Genomic DNA, 17,467 nt, shown 5'->3' on the forward strand with positions numbered 1-17,467 from the left:
GCACTCTACAATTTAAAAACAGTTATAGATTATGAAACATAGTTCATTCAGATATAAACTACTGCAATTCAATTTAGAGTATACACAAATTGAAGCCATTGTTGCACTACAAGCAACTCATCAAATATTCATTTGTTCAGTTATAATTAAATACATTTAAATTACCATAAAAGATGTTTATAAAAAATGAATATCATCCCATTTAATTAAGGCAATTAGGAGAATTTATGGGGAAGAGTAAAAATGTTTTTAACAGTGGTCCTTTCATTGTTACTGATGACGTCACACCGCTGCTTGTTATTAGCCATAAAAAGTTATGGGAGATGGAACATAGTTTTAAAAAGGGAAATAAATGTAAATTGCCATTTTTATTGTGCTTGGAAATCCTGATTTTCAAAGTGAATTTGAGATTTTGAAACACTGGATTGGTTTCCACTTTGTAAATGAAGAAACTAAAATGATACATGTTTATCTTTGACACACATATTAACGGAGCAATCCTATGGTCCTTGGGAAAGTAACCCAGGACCATAGGATATGGCGGATCCCCACTCCTGAAGCTGTAGACACTGCTACCACCTCGGGAGGGGGAAAACCAAGATCAGAACCTTCCCCTCTCCCCCTCACAATTGCAGTGGAAAGCACGATGGCAGCTGTTCTTCCAAGTGACATCAGAAGAACTCAGGGAGAGGAAAAGGGAAGCCGGGCAGTGGGCAGGGAGGGGAGGGGAGGGACGGAGGAGAGGCCAGGATCCCACAGCCTCTCCATCACCTGTCCCGTCCATAATAAGGTAGGTCAGCTAAATGAGCTGAGAGGCTGCTCTAGCTGAAAACTGTAAAGAAAAGGAGGAAAAGGAGGCATTTTTCCCTCTGTCCTCCTCCTGCCCTGCCTGTCTTCTGTTGGAAGGGCAGAGGATAGACAGAAGGCTCCAATCTTGGACCCCTCTCTCTACTGAGTGGCAACCCTCAGGATTGTTGTCGAAGTGTATCATTTATAGCCCCATTTTACAGATGGAGAATTGAACCACTCTACTTTCTCAAGCAAGTGGGTTTGAGGGAGGCAGAATTTGAGTGGTTGTCAATGTACGCACAGTCCTTTGGGTTGCTAAAACTTATTAGGGTGTCAACCCTTTTCAGTACATTTGTTTTTTCCCCTTAAATTTAAACAACGGAAGGAGCAATCTTATCTGGGTCAACGGTCGCCTCTGAGCCCGGGGACAACCACCTATCCAGCGCAGGGCACGAGGAGCGGTGAGGAGCAGATCTCCTCCTCGCTCCCTCCACCCAGCTTTCATAGCTAGACAGACAATTTCTGCTGTCTAGCCATGGAACCTTGGAGCACAGGAAGTGGTAGCTGGACGACACATAGGATGTGTCGTACCGGCGTTTCCACCTTCCCCACCACGGTATGCCCTCAGGAACACCCCATTTTTGCCGCTCCGCACTCCTCTTCCAATCACGGGCCGTCCCGCGCTGCCTACAAGGCAGTGTAGGAGGGGGTGGAGGTTGGAGCATGGGCTCCGAGGTCAGTTCCCGGAAACCGACCTATCCTATGGCCGTCTAGCCACTGACTAGCACCCACAGGATTGCACCCTAAGGGAAGTACATGCTATTGTCTTTCAATTTTTACAAGTATTCCAATTAAAATGTCTACATGATACACCATTTCAGTCACATTAAATGTGCTTTATTTTTCTTACCTCAAGTGTTTCAGATCAAATACTTGCCACGTATTGGGACAAAAAAATAGCAAAGCTTTAAAAAGAACTTTGTGTTCACTAAATACAAGTAAAATAAACATGCTGAATTAGAGCACCCTCTAGCGCATCAGAAAATGTTCTGATGCAAGCTGAAAATTTTCCAATTCAGAATTTTCAGGAAAACCCACATCACTAGTGAAACCCAAGAGAAAGTCAGCAGGGATGTGTGGCTGTCACAGGATTCTCTGGCCATTTAAACAAGGGTTGTTATTTCAAATGTAACTATACCAATTCAACAGTCACCAAATCAATCTCTAACACAGTTGCATTATGTAAACAACTGCAATGTTGTTTACATAGAAACTGAGGTTGTTTGTAACTCCAAATGTCAGCACACACCTTTCCCTACCTGCCTGACAGATAGTGCTAAAATAGAGGCCTTCCTCTTTCCTGACATTTTCCAACCATTAGCTCAACCAGGGTTTTTACCAGCTAACTGAAAAACCTTCAATAACCAGGGAATTATCCATTATAACCAGTAGTTCCTCAGCAAAGCTACAAGGGATGTTTGAACCATCTGTTCACATCTAAAGGGTTTTACTGAGCAAGACATCTTTTACGTTTCCACTTAAACACTGAATTACAAGAGGTTATAAGGGTAAAACAGGCAAGAATTTTAACTTTTTAAAGATAAGGGATCTAAAAATAATGGCAACCAGCACTTGCCTACTTTTACTGTTCTACATTAAACCAAAATCTGACACCCTGATGCTTTTTGTAGCGCATCTACAAGTACTAGTATTTTGGGAACCAGCATCAAACTCAATTACCTGAATACAGATTTGTACCAAGAATCCTCAAGTGTCCTCTTGAATGAATCATGACAAAATCATGACAAAATCATGAATCATGAATCATGACAAAAGCTGTAACATTTCAAGCTTTGAGGATGGGAGAAAGCATTTATCATTCAGCAGGATTTTGGAGCTAAACTCGTCTTGTTCATCATATTCAATAAAATTAAAATGCCATTTATACACGTTATTTGTTTTCTAGTTTTATGTGTGTAAATGCCTCTCAGCTCAGAAGTCTGGGTAAAACAGATAAACTTGATTGAAAATATTTAGGAAATTGGGCTTTCCATCTTTACCACCAAATTCCTAAGGACTGACGAGAAAACAAGATATATATATTTCATTCAAACTAGGGATGGGCTAACATGCAACGTTAGAGTTCACTGAGATTCTCTGAATTCTTCCTTGAAGCCCATTTCGTCTCAGTTGCGTTCCTGAACACAAGCATCTTTTTTTTTCAGATCAGAAAAAAATGCATATTTTTCCCCAATTAAAAAAAAGACACGTTTTTAAAAATGCGCATTTTCCCCTAGAACCTAAAAGCATGAAAATGTGGTTGTGGGGAGATTTAAGCAAGTGTGCATTTGCACATATTCATAAGTGAGCATTTCCACAGGTCCAGAAGTGTGCATATGTGCAAATGTGCACTTTTGAACAGGAACACAAGTTCAGGAAACCACAAAAGCTTCCCCAAGAATTGTATCTGTTTGCATTTGTGTTTGGGACTGCAAACACGGCATGTTTACATAGTTGCAAACAGGAACAAAATTCTTGTATATCCCTAATTCAAACTAGGCTCTGAAATGATCTGTTCTGACTGCACCCTCTAGTGTTGAACTTAATTATGTCCCAGCGACTTTTCTCCAGCTGAAGCAGAGCACAACAGCAAAGGTGGAACACATGCACAAGCATTTAAGGCAAGAGCACAAGGGGAAGAAAGTCATATCAGTGCTCTAGGATTTCTAATTTTAGTTTTCATCCATATAACCAGTAGTGATAAAATCAGTACTTAACACTTCAAAAAATCTGTACACCGAATAAAAGTTTATAGCCCAAGCTATCCCATACCTGTTTACTCTGAGGAACATTTCAATAAGTGACTGAGTATAATGAAGCACACTCTGCTAGAATGGAAGGATTCCTCTTTCCTGACCCTTTTCAGCCATCTGGTGAATCATGACAATATTTAATACCCAAATACTATTCCACAACTCAGATACTATTCCACAACTCCAAGGAAGCAGTACACAGTTCTAGCTTCAGGCTCTATACATAAGCACATGCTAGAAAGAGAATAACGAAATGCAACCTAATGTATCAAGGCCAAGTTGCAAAATCCATTATGGAACAAGACTTGGTCAAACGACGTATCATACTTGGAAATCCTCCTCCTCTACTCTAAAACAGAATGACCCGCACAAAAATGTTTTATAGCGGAGATGCCCTTCTCTCAAAACTACAGGACTGTGATTTATCAGCATAGCTTCTAGTATTATTTAATAGGGACTCCTCAGCCTTTATTTTTAGACCTATAATAAAAGCATTTGTGCAATACTATTATTGTACTCATTAAACATACTCGGTGTGAGCTGCATTCAATGGTGTCAGCGTACTGGCACCCTCTTTGTGGAACTCCCTGTCTGTTCATGTCAGGCAGGCACTGACATTGTTTTGTTTTTGATGCCAACAGAGGCCATTTCTATTTAAACAAGGCTTCCCTGACTGGGCAGCCATTGTTTTGTTATCATTTGTTTTTAAATACTTTCATTTTATATTTTGATTCTGTTTTCTTCTTTTATTATCCACCGCTCAGGAATCCTGTTGGATGTGAAGCAGCACACGAATCTTGTAAATAATAATAAAAAAATACCATCACCTCTTGTACTTTTTCTGCTAGCGTAACACTGGATACAACCCAGTGTGTTCCACATTACTTATATAGTTGCTTCTGTGACAGACAAGAATTTAGGAGGGATAAATCTTCTAAGGGTGCAATCCAATGAATGTTTAGACAGAAAAGCATTCTACAACTTCCAGCCAGCCATGCTTTTCTATCTAAACATGCATAAGCGCCCTAAGTTAATTTGTAGCACCACTATAATTTCATTTAAGTTAGAAGTTTACTCTTTTAACATGGAAGATTCAATCCTTTGTTCTTACTTTTCAACAGATATTAACAGTAGTAAGTACACTGCTGCCCTCTGCTGTATGTTTAGTACTAAAATACAGGGGAAATAACCACCCTTAACTATTGCTTCTCTGTATAATCATAGATCAATCAGACATTTGTAATTAAAAAATACATAATTCTCTATAAGTGGAAAATAGCTTTCTTGATCTTCTAGGATTAACATATTAGGTCAAGTTAACAGTCTTGAAGCAAATCAGATCAAGAATTCATGTAAAAAGCTACACGGTAGGCACTCAAGAGTTCAAAATTACTTACATTGGACAACTACTGCCTAGGACAGGAATGGGGAACATGTGGCCCTCAGATGCTGTTGGACTGCAACTTCCATCATCCCTCAACATTGGCTCTACTGGCTAGGGCTGATGGGAGTTGCAGTCGACCAACATCTGGAGGGACTCATGTTCCCCACTCCTGGCTTAGGACAACCTTCCCCAAACTGGGTCCTCCCAAATATTGTGAACTACAACTCTAATCTTATCCAACCACAGGCCATGCTGCTGGGGCTTATGGGAATTGCAGTCCAAAACATTTGAAGGGACCCATGTTCAGAAAGGCTCACCTAGGAGACTTGATACAGGATTGCATTGGTTACCAGTTGTTTTCTGGGCCAAATTCAAGGTGTTGGTTTTGACCTTTAAAACCCTATATGGTTCCAGCCCAGTCTATCTTAAGGAGCACCTCCAGCAACACCAGACAGGCCGCTCAACAAGATCAGCCTTGGATGGCCTTCTCTCTGTCCCATCAGCCAGGACAGCTAGGCTGGTGAGAATGAGGGAGAGGGCCTTCTCTGTGGTGGCCCCCACTCTGTGGCCCTAGGGAACTCCATGCCCCCTCTTTAATGAGCTTCTGCCACGCATCAAAAACATGGTTGTTCAGGCATGCATTTCGGGTGGGTAGGGTATTTTTAGAAATATGATGTTTTAATGTAGAATTTTATTGTTTTAAAACTGTATGTATTGCTGTAAATCGCCCAGAGTGGCTGGGTGACTAGCCAGATGGCCGATTAAGAAATTTAATTAATTAATTAATACAGAATAAGTTAAAACACATAGGCTGTCTTAAACCAAAATTGATTTTTTAAAGCTGCGTCAAAAAGCTTTTAAAAAGTGCAAAACATTCTCCCCTCTACTTTCTACATACTAGGAATGACTGTTCAACTGGATTAGAAAAGAGAATTTGCTATTCAGTCTAATCTAAAATCAGTTTAACCCACAATATGATCAGGGATTTGAACCGAGGCAAACAGAGATACCTGATAAGGAAAGACTCTGGAAAGAATCTAGGCCTTGTTGCTAGGCTCAGCTCTGGGCATTCCACATCCTACCAGCCCACCTCTCATATTAAAGCAGGGCCCCCACCACCCACCTCTCCCAATTTTTTTTTTTTAATTATTTAAAGACTGGCATCCATAGCAGCCATGGAGTGCCCAAAGTGCCAAAGCTTGTTTGCAAGGTAAGTTGGCCCTTTTCGCAGTCCGCAGCCCCTAGAGCGCCAAAGGAGTTAAACTTAGCCTGGAAACAATACTGTTGTTCTCTGTAGTGTTACGGAGCAGTTTACCACTGAATTTCAGTGGAAAAACAGCAACTTTGGCACTTTGGGGGGCACCCCATGGACTGCACGGCATCCTGCAGACTACAGCCCATAGCAGGTGACTTGGAGAAGTTCCCCGCCGCTGGGGAATTAAAGCAAGCTGGGAAAGCAAAATGTGGGGGAAGCCAGCTTATTAGAATCACCTGGAACAGAACAAATATTGTGTCTAAAACAATGTTAATTTAAAAGGATTCAAAATTATGTACAGCATAAGGCACCAAAGACAAAGAACATCTGTAACGCATGCATTTCTAACTTAAAACAGTAATTCAAGGTTCTTGCAACCTGTACCAATTGCAGTTTATGTTAGAAAAGTATTTAAAATATTTATAGCCTGCCATTCTTTTAAAAGGGGTGGGGGCAGGAAGCTCAAAGCAGATAACAATACAATAAAAATAAAAGAACAGCAGTTAAAAGCTGATAGATGAAATATCATTAAAAGTAGCAGCTACAATGATAAAAAAATATCAAGGAGACCCATGCAAGCAATTTACTCTAGCTGGGAAACTTTATTAGTTCTAGTGGAAACTATTTAAATTACAAAAAGAACCCAAACCCCACCATCCTGGAAAGTCAAACTGTAAACGTGTAAAAGCCAAAAGCCGTCCTAAAGAGAAAGGCTTTTAAGCTGCAGCAACAAGCCATTAAGGAAGGGACAAGGCAGACCTTTCTGGGCATGAAGTTCTAGAGCCTTGGCACAGCCACAGAAAAGTCTCTCTCCCTTGTTCCAACAAAACATAAGTCTGGGACAGACAAGGAGACCTTGATATGTAGACAGGTTCATATCGGAGGGTGCATCCTTTCAGGTATCACAGACTAAAACTTTATGGAGCTTCAAGGATATGAGAAATCGGTAATGAGAAATTAACTATTCTACAGTTAATCCACCATTTGGAGCCCAAACAGTGCTTACCACAACAGGTGTTCCACGCAGTAAAAAATAGTGCTAAAAGGTTTGTGGCCCCCAATGTACAGCATTTGCCTGCTAGTGTAGCCACTGTCTGACCACAGAACTCTGGGACATAAACCTTGCACATATATGGGTCAGTGCGCAGGCTATGAGCACTTTCAACACAAATTCTACCCATGTGGAAAGCAGACATTAATTCTTAAAGTAAAAAAATAAATACATAGATGAAGTGTTTTTAGGCTGCCACTATGTGGCACAATCTGATTGAAAAGTGGCTGTCAGGAATCTATTTTTTAAATGACCAGCCTCAGGTTACGCAAACAGCCTCACATCTCCATGTGCTAAGCGGAAGCATGGCTGGTTCTACCCTACATGGAATCTCACAAAGTATCAAAGGAAGCAGGAAAAGGAGCAGCACCTGAGTCCGCATCCCTGCATAGATAACTCCTGAATAGTTTCTGAGCAGGGTATCTTAGGGTCTAGACTATAGAGAAGCCACATGGCATGAGGAAGTCACACACACACACACACACACACACACACGCCTGTGCAAATTCCATGAAGTAGGAACAAGTGCTACACATTATTGCAGCCCCAATTGGAAAAAAAATATGCATGTTCACTATACCAAACAAGTGAAGTGTGGAAAAGATCTGAACTAATACACCATTTACATCAAGCTTACATAATTTTACTCTAAATCAAATCAATCTGCAGTAACTACCACCTTTTAGTTCTAAGTTTAAATCACTTGTCCAAAGTAGAGTCCTCACTTTACCTATGTACATGTATCAACAAGGATGGGCAATATCTGTCCTTTTATCACTTTACATCTGCTAGGATAAGGATTCTCAAGCTGTCCAAAGACGAAAGAAAAGGCATTCACCTGGCAAACGCCACCACCTGCTTATGAGCAAACAGATCAAAAAGGAGAGAGACACGCAACATAGTTTCATTGACTCTTAGGATGCTCTGAGGTGCCCTTAGCAAAAATAAAATGTGAGTTAAAGCAGATTGTGAACCTACTGATCCAACCCCCATCTCCCTCAGCATGGGAAAATCAATGTAAGGGTTATCACTGCATCTCCTGAGCTAATCAAGACACTCACTGAAAGGGGATTAAAGATGAGCTCAGGTCTCTTCTACAAACTGTCCATACCTCTCTTGTGGGGGCTTGCCACTTCAAAAAAGGATTAAAACATCCTAGCACAAACTATGCACCAGAGGTGAGCAAATAACCAGTATATTTTATAATATTTACAAGGGGGGGGGGAGAGGAGGAGGAAAAAAGGCAGGGAAAAGTATGGCTCTCAATATCAGTTGCTGAGTATCACAAACAGGAGGGCGCTATTGCACTCATAAGCTGCTTGCAGGCTTCCCATGGGCATCTGGTTAGCTACGTGGGAACCGAATGCTGAACTAGATACACCTTTGGTCTGATCCAGCAAAACTCTTCTTATACTCTTCTGCGTGTATCTACAAGTTCTAAAATCAAAGAGATTAAATTGACAGCAGAATGGTTAAGTGTCTTTAGCATAAGCCCTAATTATTGTTTGTGCATCAAAAGCACATGGCCTGATGTCAGTAAAAACTAAGGAGAGAGGGAAACAGCAATGAGGCAATGTAACATAAGGGGAAAGGGTTTAAGTCAGGGGTGGGTAATTTGTGACCCTCCAGATATTTTGGCCTACAACTCCCACCAGCCCTAGCCAGCATGGCCAATGGTGAGGGATGATGGTAGTTGCAGGCCAAAACATCTGGAGAACCACAAGTTGCCCACCACTGGTTTAAGTCATAATAATATATACATCAAAAGCCCATGAAGTGAGGCAAACTAATCTCACATGCTGTAGGTAGGAGGCAAATTAGGCAGGGCAAGCAATCCCTGTTCTGTGATGCAGCTACTGATAATTAATCATAAGCATCATAGGTCAATGCCTAATGTTAACTAAATGTACTTTAAGCTGCAACATCAGCTACCTTTCCTTTTTGCCTTCAAGTGTTTGCTTGCAACACAGATCTCATTGTCTACAAGACACTGCACATACATTATTAAAAACAAATGGCGTGATCCAGCCAGAGTTGAACACTTTCAAGTCTTATTAATTCAGTGGGAGAATTATGCCCATGCTTAGATCTCTCCCACTGAAACCTTAGACTTGCAACTGCTTAACACTGGCTGGGCCTGTTTTTATTTCAATTTTTCAAGAGAACAACAATACCTTGAAAAATATGTAATGAGAGAAAATGATCCACAACATGTAATACTGCCATTTACTTGCCCATGAAACCTTTCCTGATAACAGAAAGCAAAAAACAGTCTTGTTCTATTTTTAGATGTATACTTAGATGCCGATTTTAAAGAAAAGGAAAAAGAACACATCTTGAATAACTGATTGCTAGGCTTTTAAAATTTGATTTAGCTTTACTGGTGGAAAACTCCACTGAAGAATTCTCCTTCCCTCCCATCAAATTAAACACAGCATTTTGCAACTGTTTAAGGCAGCAGCCCAGCTCATTATAGCATTTACAACTCTGAATATAAGCCTACTATTCTTACTTTAGGTGGAAAAGAAAATCATTGGGTATCTTGGCTTTCAAATTTAGGACTAATTATCACCAATAAGCAGTGTTGCTATTCATCCACTAAACAGTAACAGGTCAACTGTCTGCTTAACATCCAGAAATCATTTGGCAAGGAACTGCTATCATAATCAGGAGTTGTTTAATGAGAAGGCATCTACTGGCCTTATGGAAAAGATAATGGACAATCCAGTATCTCCATCTAGTGGCCATCTCTGAACACACAGCGTATCTGTCTGTAATACACAACAAATTGTCATCAACAGTTTCCTCCATATTGGAATCAATGTGTGGAAAATTACTGAAAGCAGTTCTGCTATGCCTCTGTTTTGGACCACCACTATGGGGAGGAGGGGGTACATCCCAAATATCATAGGCTGAGTTAAGGAAGTGACGTGAACCTAAATAGGTTATTTATGGCCATCGCCAAAAGTATAACCTTAAGAACATCTATACCATTTCAAATTAAAATTCTGAATTGCCTCAAATGGTCAAAAGACAGCGACTTTGTTGTGTGGTAAGTGATATTCTGTCACAACAGATCAGGTTCAGAAATGTTTTGACCCCAGATTGGGTTGAATTTCTTCTGTCTCTCTTTTCCCAATAAAGCACAAAGGCCTAAATTACCCAAAAGGTGTGGGTCCCATCCATCTGGTGTCCCAGTAATGTCTAGTCCAAGCAGATATGTAATGTGACACCATCCCCTTCAGTGTTTCTCAGAAGCACCCCAGCTATACAGATGTCCACACAGTGGAGCAGGAAGCAAGGAAATGCTGAAGGCAAAACTTGATTTAGCTTTACTGGTGGGAAACTGCATTTAAGACTTCTCTCCTCGCTCACCAAATTAAAAGCAGCATTTTGCAAACATTTAAAACAGCCCTGCACGTTACAGCATTTACAATTGTAAATTAGCTGTACCCGTTGCAAAAAATTTTGCAACCATGTGTGCATAACTTATGATTTAGAGAACTTTGAGAATCAGCTGTTTTGCCCCATCTTGAGATTTCACAACTTCGTATTAAATTTGTATTAAAACTGTTAGAGATAGCCTGGTACAGTAAATGAGTAAGATGTTCAGTTTTGAAAGCATTTTCCAAATTTAAAAAACCCTGGAAATCACTATAACCCACAATTTTGGAGTTATACATAATACAAAAACATATTTTTCCAATTATTTTGATGAAATTAGCGCAACCAGCTATTTTTTGTACTTTTTTGGCAGATCTGTGTAATAAATGCTGTAATTGAAAAAAAGAAAAAAAGTAAATTGGCCAAGTGGAACTAGCGAAATTGATTGTGAAAGAAATTGCTTCACATTTTAATATATATCATGTGGTGGAAGTTTTCATAAAGGAAGTACATGTAAAGAATTCAAAGTGCTAATTCAAGTACTTAAATGTCAGTTTTACCATTATTTATTTATGTGTAAACATCTTTGCCATTCTGCATCTTCAGTCAGTAAATTACGTGCTTGAGCTGCTTCTTGAAAAGTACCATATACTACCCCATTAGATGTTCAGATAGCTTCATCAGTGGTGGCACCAAAAACATGTAGCAACAGTAATCTAAGAAAATATCTTTCTGTATCTGAAAGAGATACACCATACACTCTCCTAAGACAGGGAAAGCCCAAGGCACTGGGGACTGCATGCATCAGGGATGCAGAATCTCAGGCCCAGGGGCCAAATACAACCCACTTGGGGTCCCAATCCAGCCCTTCAGGGTTCTGCAGATGCCCACACCCCCTTTCCCCCAACCACCGATTCTTTGCTGGTTTCCTGGCTGTTGTGCAGTTTCTTCCCATTCTAAAAAGTCAAAATGCTTCTCCTAAGGCTCAGTGACTGGCAATTAAAAGCTGTAAGCTAAAACAGGCTGGTAGTTTTGGTCTTTTGTGCCCTTCCATTTGCCTTTGGCTCCGCCCACACCTAGAATGTGGCCCCCAAAAGCTTCTTTGAAAGGGAATTCAGCCCATGGGCTGAAAGAGGTTCAACATCCCGGAATACATCCTACAGCATACAGTAGAGTTAGGGATGGGAAACCTCTGGTCCATGGGTCAAATACGGACCTCCAGGCCACCCAATACAGACCTCCAGGCTCTTCCGATGCCATGCCCCTTCACTGATCCTACTCCAGGTTACCAGTATTATTTACTCCAACTACAATTATTGATTTCTTCCAACTACAAAGGGGGACTCATGCATGCTGGGAAAGGAGCATGCCTGGATGCAAATGTCTTTTCTCCCCCTGTTGCAAGCTGGACAAAATTAAGAGTCACTTCTGTAGCCCCACCCATTTTTGCTCTGGCTCCAGCCACTCTGGCTCTGGCCCCACCCACTGCTGGAACGCAGTGGCAGCGGGGAACCCCAGACAGGTTTTGACTAAAGTAACATGTACCTCCTCAGGAAAAAGGTCTCCCACTCCACCATACGGTGTCGTAGTTAAATTGGGAGGTACTAGGCTATGCACTCAGTGGAGTACATACCCCAGCCTTTCCTGGGAATATTCCTGTTCGTACGGAGCACGACCTGCAATAGCAATGGTGAGGAGCACACGTAGATCGGCATCGTAAGGTAATCACATCACTATACAGTGAGACTGTGTCTAAATTAAAAACTTTAACATTTAATTATCAACATTTCAACTAATTTTTAAAAACAGAATTATTTTCCTGCAATTCTAGACATCAATAGTGAATGCATGTGATTGCGTATTGCATACCCATTCAGGTCCGCAACACAAATTATTATTATTATTATTAAATTTATTAATCGCCCATCTGGCTGGTCACCCAGCCACTCTGGGTGATATACAACATACAATAAAACAGTTTAAAACAATAAAATTCTACAGTAAAAACATTTTCTAAAATACCCTAACCCACCCCAAATGCCTGCCTGAACAACGACGTTTTTAATGCACGACGGAAGCTCATTAAAGAGGGGGCATGGTGGAGTTCCCTAGGGAGGGAGTTCCACAGAGTCGGGGCCACCACAGAAAAGGCCCTCTCCCTCGTCCCCACCAGTCTAGCTGTCCTGGCTGATGGGACAGAGAGAAGGCCATCAGAGGCTGATCTTGTTAAGCGGCCTGTCTGGTGCGATTATTTGAACAAATAATCTTATAAATTTGAACAATTAATTGTGAAGCTGTCAATTTATTTTGGGGGGTGCGATTATTATTCTGCAAATCTAGGCATGGGGAGCTTTAATGTGAGATCGTTCTGAACTCGATCAGATAATATTTAGGGGTCGAAACGAAATGAACAAAAATTCATAGTCTGTTTTAATAGATAGATATAAGCCTGCTATCCTTACTCTCGGTGGAGAAGAAAAATATTGCAGTGTTTAGGTTTTACATTTGGAACTAATCATCACCAATAAGCGCTGTTGTTTTCATCCACTAAAAGGTAATAGATCAACTTAAAGTAAACCAGCCTCCACCAACCTTTGTTCCTTCAGATGTTTGGACTACCACCTCCATAATTTCTGACCACTAGGGATGATAGGAGTTACAGTCCACATGTTCCGGAAGGACCCAGGTTGGGGAAGGCTGAACTAGATATTACTGGGAGACAGGGGGAAGAGATGTGGAGTGGTGGTGGTTTCAGGGAATGCCTAGTTTGGCCTCAACCTGCAAGTAGACCCACAATTAATTGTTTCCCTTCTCTCAGTCAGATTTCGAGACAGGGTCCCCCCCACCCCAAATATCACAGCAGCTTTGTAAAATCTAAATTTGCCAGAGGGGAAATTCCAGATTCCATCCATCTATTTCAGGGATGGATCAAGCAGATGTTACATGTTTCTAGGATTGCCACTTTGCCACCGCCCCCCTACCCCCCTACACCCACTGCTGTCTATTCTTCCAACACATGAGTTGGCTGCAAGCCCAGGAAATAAAATGCTGTAACCCAGGTCAGCCCTGGGACATCAAATCCCTCCCCACAAAACTGAGCCAGTACCAGTAGCTGCCCTAGTGCTGAACCTGGGGCACAAGAAGAGTTGTCAGGATTTAATCCAGCTGCCATGCAACAGGTTAACACAACTGCTCTTAGGGGCCGCACTGGTCGTTCGGCGTGGCTGAACTGTGTCCCAACCCGCTCTAACCACCTACCACCCCCGCAAAAAAGATTATCAGCACAGTAGGCAATATCTGCCATATATTTCATGTTTGGGATGTCAAATTCTGAAATGCATTTACTGTGAATCTGAATATGCTCTGAAAGCCAACCATCAGATTGGTTTGCTCCTGAATTCCCCACTGTCTAGAGCAATACTTTTTGCAGAGAGGTTCACTATGGCTTCCATTGTCTAGGGAATAAAAATAAAAGGAACCCTACCTTTTTTGCTCTTTGTGCTATGTCAGGTGTCTTTGTAAGCAGTTTCTCAATCAAGTATTCTCTAGTCTGGAAAAACCAACAATGTTACAATTAAGGCCAGCCCCAAGAAAGTACAAAAATTCACAATGGTATTAAGACAAAGCAGATTTATTTTTAGAATTAAGTATTTTACCTTTGCTTTTTGGAAGAATTTGCATTTTAAAAGTTCTGCTGCTGTAGGCCTGAAGGACAGATTAAAAAGTTAGAACTGAGCAGGCACAGAAAGCCTTGTTCCAATACATACAACCCTGGACATCGTTCTTCACTAATGTTTATGTAACTAGCATTACTACATGTTGTCAGAACTTCCTGAACATCAGATTTCCAGTGACTAAGGGTGCAATCCTATGCATGTTTAGACAGGAGAAAGTCCTACAACACTAAGCATTCCCCAGCCAGCTATACTGTCTTTCAGGCCTACAGCTACGCTGGCTGGGGAATGCTGGGAGTTGTAGGACTTTCTTCTGTCTAAACATGCATAGGATTGCACCCTAAATGTATTTTTTTGGTGATATGTATCCAGAATGGAAAAATGTGTTTCATTCCAGTACCATAAGATTTCCTATTAAAAAGAAAAATAATAATTACAATTTACATGTAGGACCAAAAAGGTGAAATGCCATACAATCTAGAAACTTCTAGTTTACCCTCCTGATCAAAAACCTGCTTTAGGGCGCAATCCTATTGGGACAGTCAGCAGCAGCAGCAGACACAAAGGGGATCCTCTCCTCTGTATTCTGCCCACCCTGTCTTTGTGGCTAGATGGCTGCTTTTGGCTGTCTAATCAGGGCTCGCTGCAGTGGGAGGCTGCATAGCGCATAGGAAGCCGCGTAAGTGGCCTTTGCAGTCTCTCCCCCTAACCTCCAGGAAAGCTAATCGCCCACTACACGCTCCGTTTCCAAGCATGGAGACCATCGAGAACTGCACTGCCTACGAGGTGGAGGGAGTGTGGTTCCTGACAAGCTCTGGCTCTGATCTCAGTTCCGATGAACCGAGAAACCCTATGGCCCTCTAGACACTGTCTAGTGGCCACAGGATTGCTCTCTGAAACAGTTTATTGCAAATGCATTGACAAACTGTACCAATCATTCCTTGGTACAAAAATGTGCAGAATTCTTAGAGAGGGACCAAAATATTCCCTTAATTTTTTTTAACTCAATTTGCTGTGTTAGGCAGGAAACAATAGATACTCTAAAATAGATACTCCCTACCCTGTTCTGTATACCTAAGTTGGCTCACAATATTTTAACGTAAAAAAGGGTAACACCATTTGTTATTGGGAAAGTTCAAATATCCCTAAGGCCGCAATCCTATGCTTTCCTGGGAGAAAACCCCACTGAGTTCAGTGGGGCTTACTTCTGAGTAGACATGCATAGGATTGTACTGTAAACATCTTTGGCAAGTTTCCAAAAGCAATAAAATGAAAACCTGCAGCCCTCTGGATCTGCCTGAACCCCCCCCCCCCCCAAACATTTTTGGGAGGAAGTTGAGATCGTGATCAGCCTGACTCATCTCACCTCACCTTGATCACCTTAAAAGTTTGGATTCCATCTAGAAATTACCTACCTAGAAATTCACGTTTCCTCCCGCACAAAGCAACCCAAATAGATAAAATCACCCTGGTGGCTCTGCAATCCCTATTACACGTAGTGAAACACAATAAAAACCATGAGCAGAGGAGACAGCCATCTTGGCTGCCAATGGGAAAATGGTGGTGCTACTGAGATGGTTAAGACACAACCAAGCTCAGAGGGAAGGTTTGTATTAAGGCACTTAATATCATTGGGACATCTCATAAGTTCTGGGCCACAGTTCTAAAAATCTGAGACACAGGCCCAGGTGCACCTTCTATAACAACATCTATGTCCCAACCGCAGCCACCAGGGGGTGCAGCAAACATTCTCTGCAACCAGGTAGGGAAGGAGCCCCCAGGTTCTAGAACAATTACATTCTAACTGATGTGGACCTATAGGGTTAAAAAAAATTAGACCAGTTCTTAATCTGCAGTGTCACGCAGGCATGGATCAGGCCCTAGGATTTTGATGCTACAGCTAATCAAAATGAAAATGGGTCTGTTTCACGGCAGGGAATGACCTATTATGGGCTGCTAGATATTTAAAATGGGACTGAAAAGAATTTCATCCAAATTACCAAACTACATTAGCAGACAAATATCCATTATGCTCCTGTGAGCTTAAAATAAATACTGTAACTTAAGCAAAATTATTATAACCTGAATTATTATTTTTTTACAAAAAGATGGATAGTCTTGATGGAGCTTCCTAAAAGAAAATTGCTCATCAGTTTGCTTAATAAAAATGGATTCTCTAGAGCATTTCACACTAAATAACTAAACACATTTTTTTATCTGCTGCCAAGCGGCAAACCTTTGCTTAAAGCATGTGCACTGGGGATTTAGAGTTAATCAGACAAAGTAAAAGGCCACAGAATTGGAGACAGTATGCAAATAGTCCCCAGAGTAGAAGAGAAGAAAACCAGAAACTCCTGAAGATGTACAAGATTAGTTTGTGCACATTCACAAGTCATCTATTCATTTTTAGCATAAGTCAGCCCCCCCAGCTGTGATCACAACTGCTCTATTTGTGCTGGTTTAAAAAAAAAAAAAAAGGATACATGGCTTATTTTAGCATATTCTTTATTTGCAATTATTGGGTTGGCCAATTTATCCAAATAAGATCACAAGCAGTTAACCAATGGAATGTCCTTCGTATCTTTAGAAAAGCCCAACACATTATAACAGGGTGGGCAACACAGGATGCTTGTAGGTCCCCCGGGCCGTTTTTGTGGGCCCCTTCCTACCGCCACTGAATTTGCTGTGGAGAAAGTGGCAAAAAAGTGGTGATTTTACTGTAAAGCAAGGCACACGCTCGCCTATGCCTTGTTTTATAGCAAAATCACCGGGGGGGGGGGGGAGCAAATTTGGCAGTGCAGCTCCCAGTGCGTTCAGTGGGGAAATTGGCCCCTGGACCCCCAGAATTTGCCCATTCCTGAATTATAGATACACTATACTAAGTTGAAAGTAGAGCTCCTGGTGAAGTTCTCCAAAGCCAATTTCAAAAACAAACTTTAGTAGCTCATAAAAACCCAACTCAATTGGGTTTTAAAGCTCCCCAAATTCTTCTCCAGCAGCTCAAATTTTGAGAGAAGAATTCCCAGGTTCATCTACCCGCCAGTCTCCATTACCCTCCATGCCTCAAAAAAATTACAGTAACTTTTAGGAGAACTACATCACACATGCTCCCCCCAC

The 17,467-nt window shown here is 41.3% G+C and overlaps 1 protein-coding gene across 3 annotated transcripts in view; it reads right to left on the minus strand.

Moving 5' to 3' along the window:
• The window catches only part of STK39 (serine/threonine kinase 39), a 138,561-nt gene that overhangs the window by 56,401 nt on the left and 64,693 nt on the right, over positions 1-17,467 (minus strand). For all 3 annotated transcript variants that reach the window (XM_084812122.1, XM_084812104.1, XM_084812113.1), the window contains exons 9-10: positions 14,333-14,381; positions 14,161-14,226 (exon numbers count right to left, since the gene is read on the minus strand). In XM_084812122.1, coding sequence (XP_084668248.1) covers positions 14,161-14,226; positions 14,333-14,381 — 115 coding nt within the window. The remainder of the gene's footprint in view (positions 1-14,160; positions 14,227-14,332; positions 14,382-17,467) is intronic.

This window comes from Heloderma suspectum, chromosome 1 (assembly GCF_057233095.1).
Source record: "Heloderma suspectum isolate Gila_16-S chromosome 1, 16-S_ref, whole genome shotgun sequence".
Classification (NCBI taxonomy): Eukaryota; Metazoa; Chordata; class Lepidosauria; order Squamata; family Helodermatidae; genus Heloderma; species Heloderma suspectum.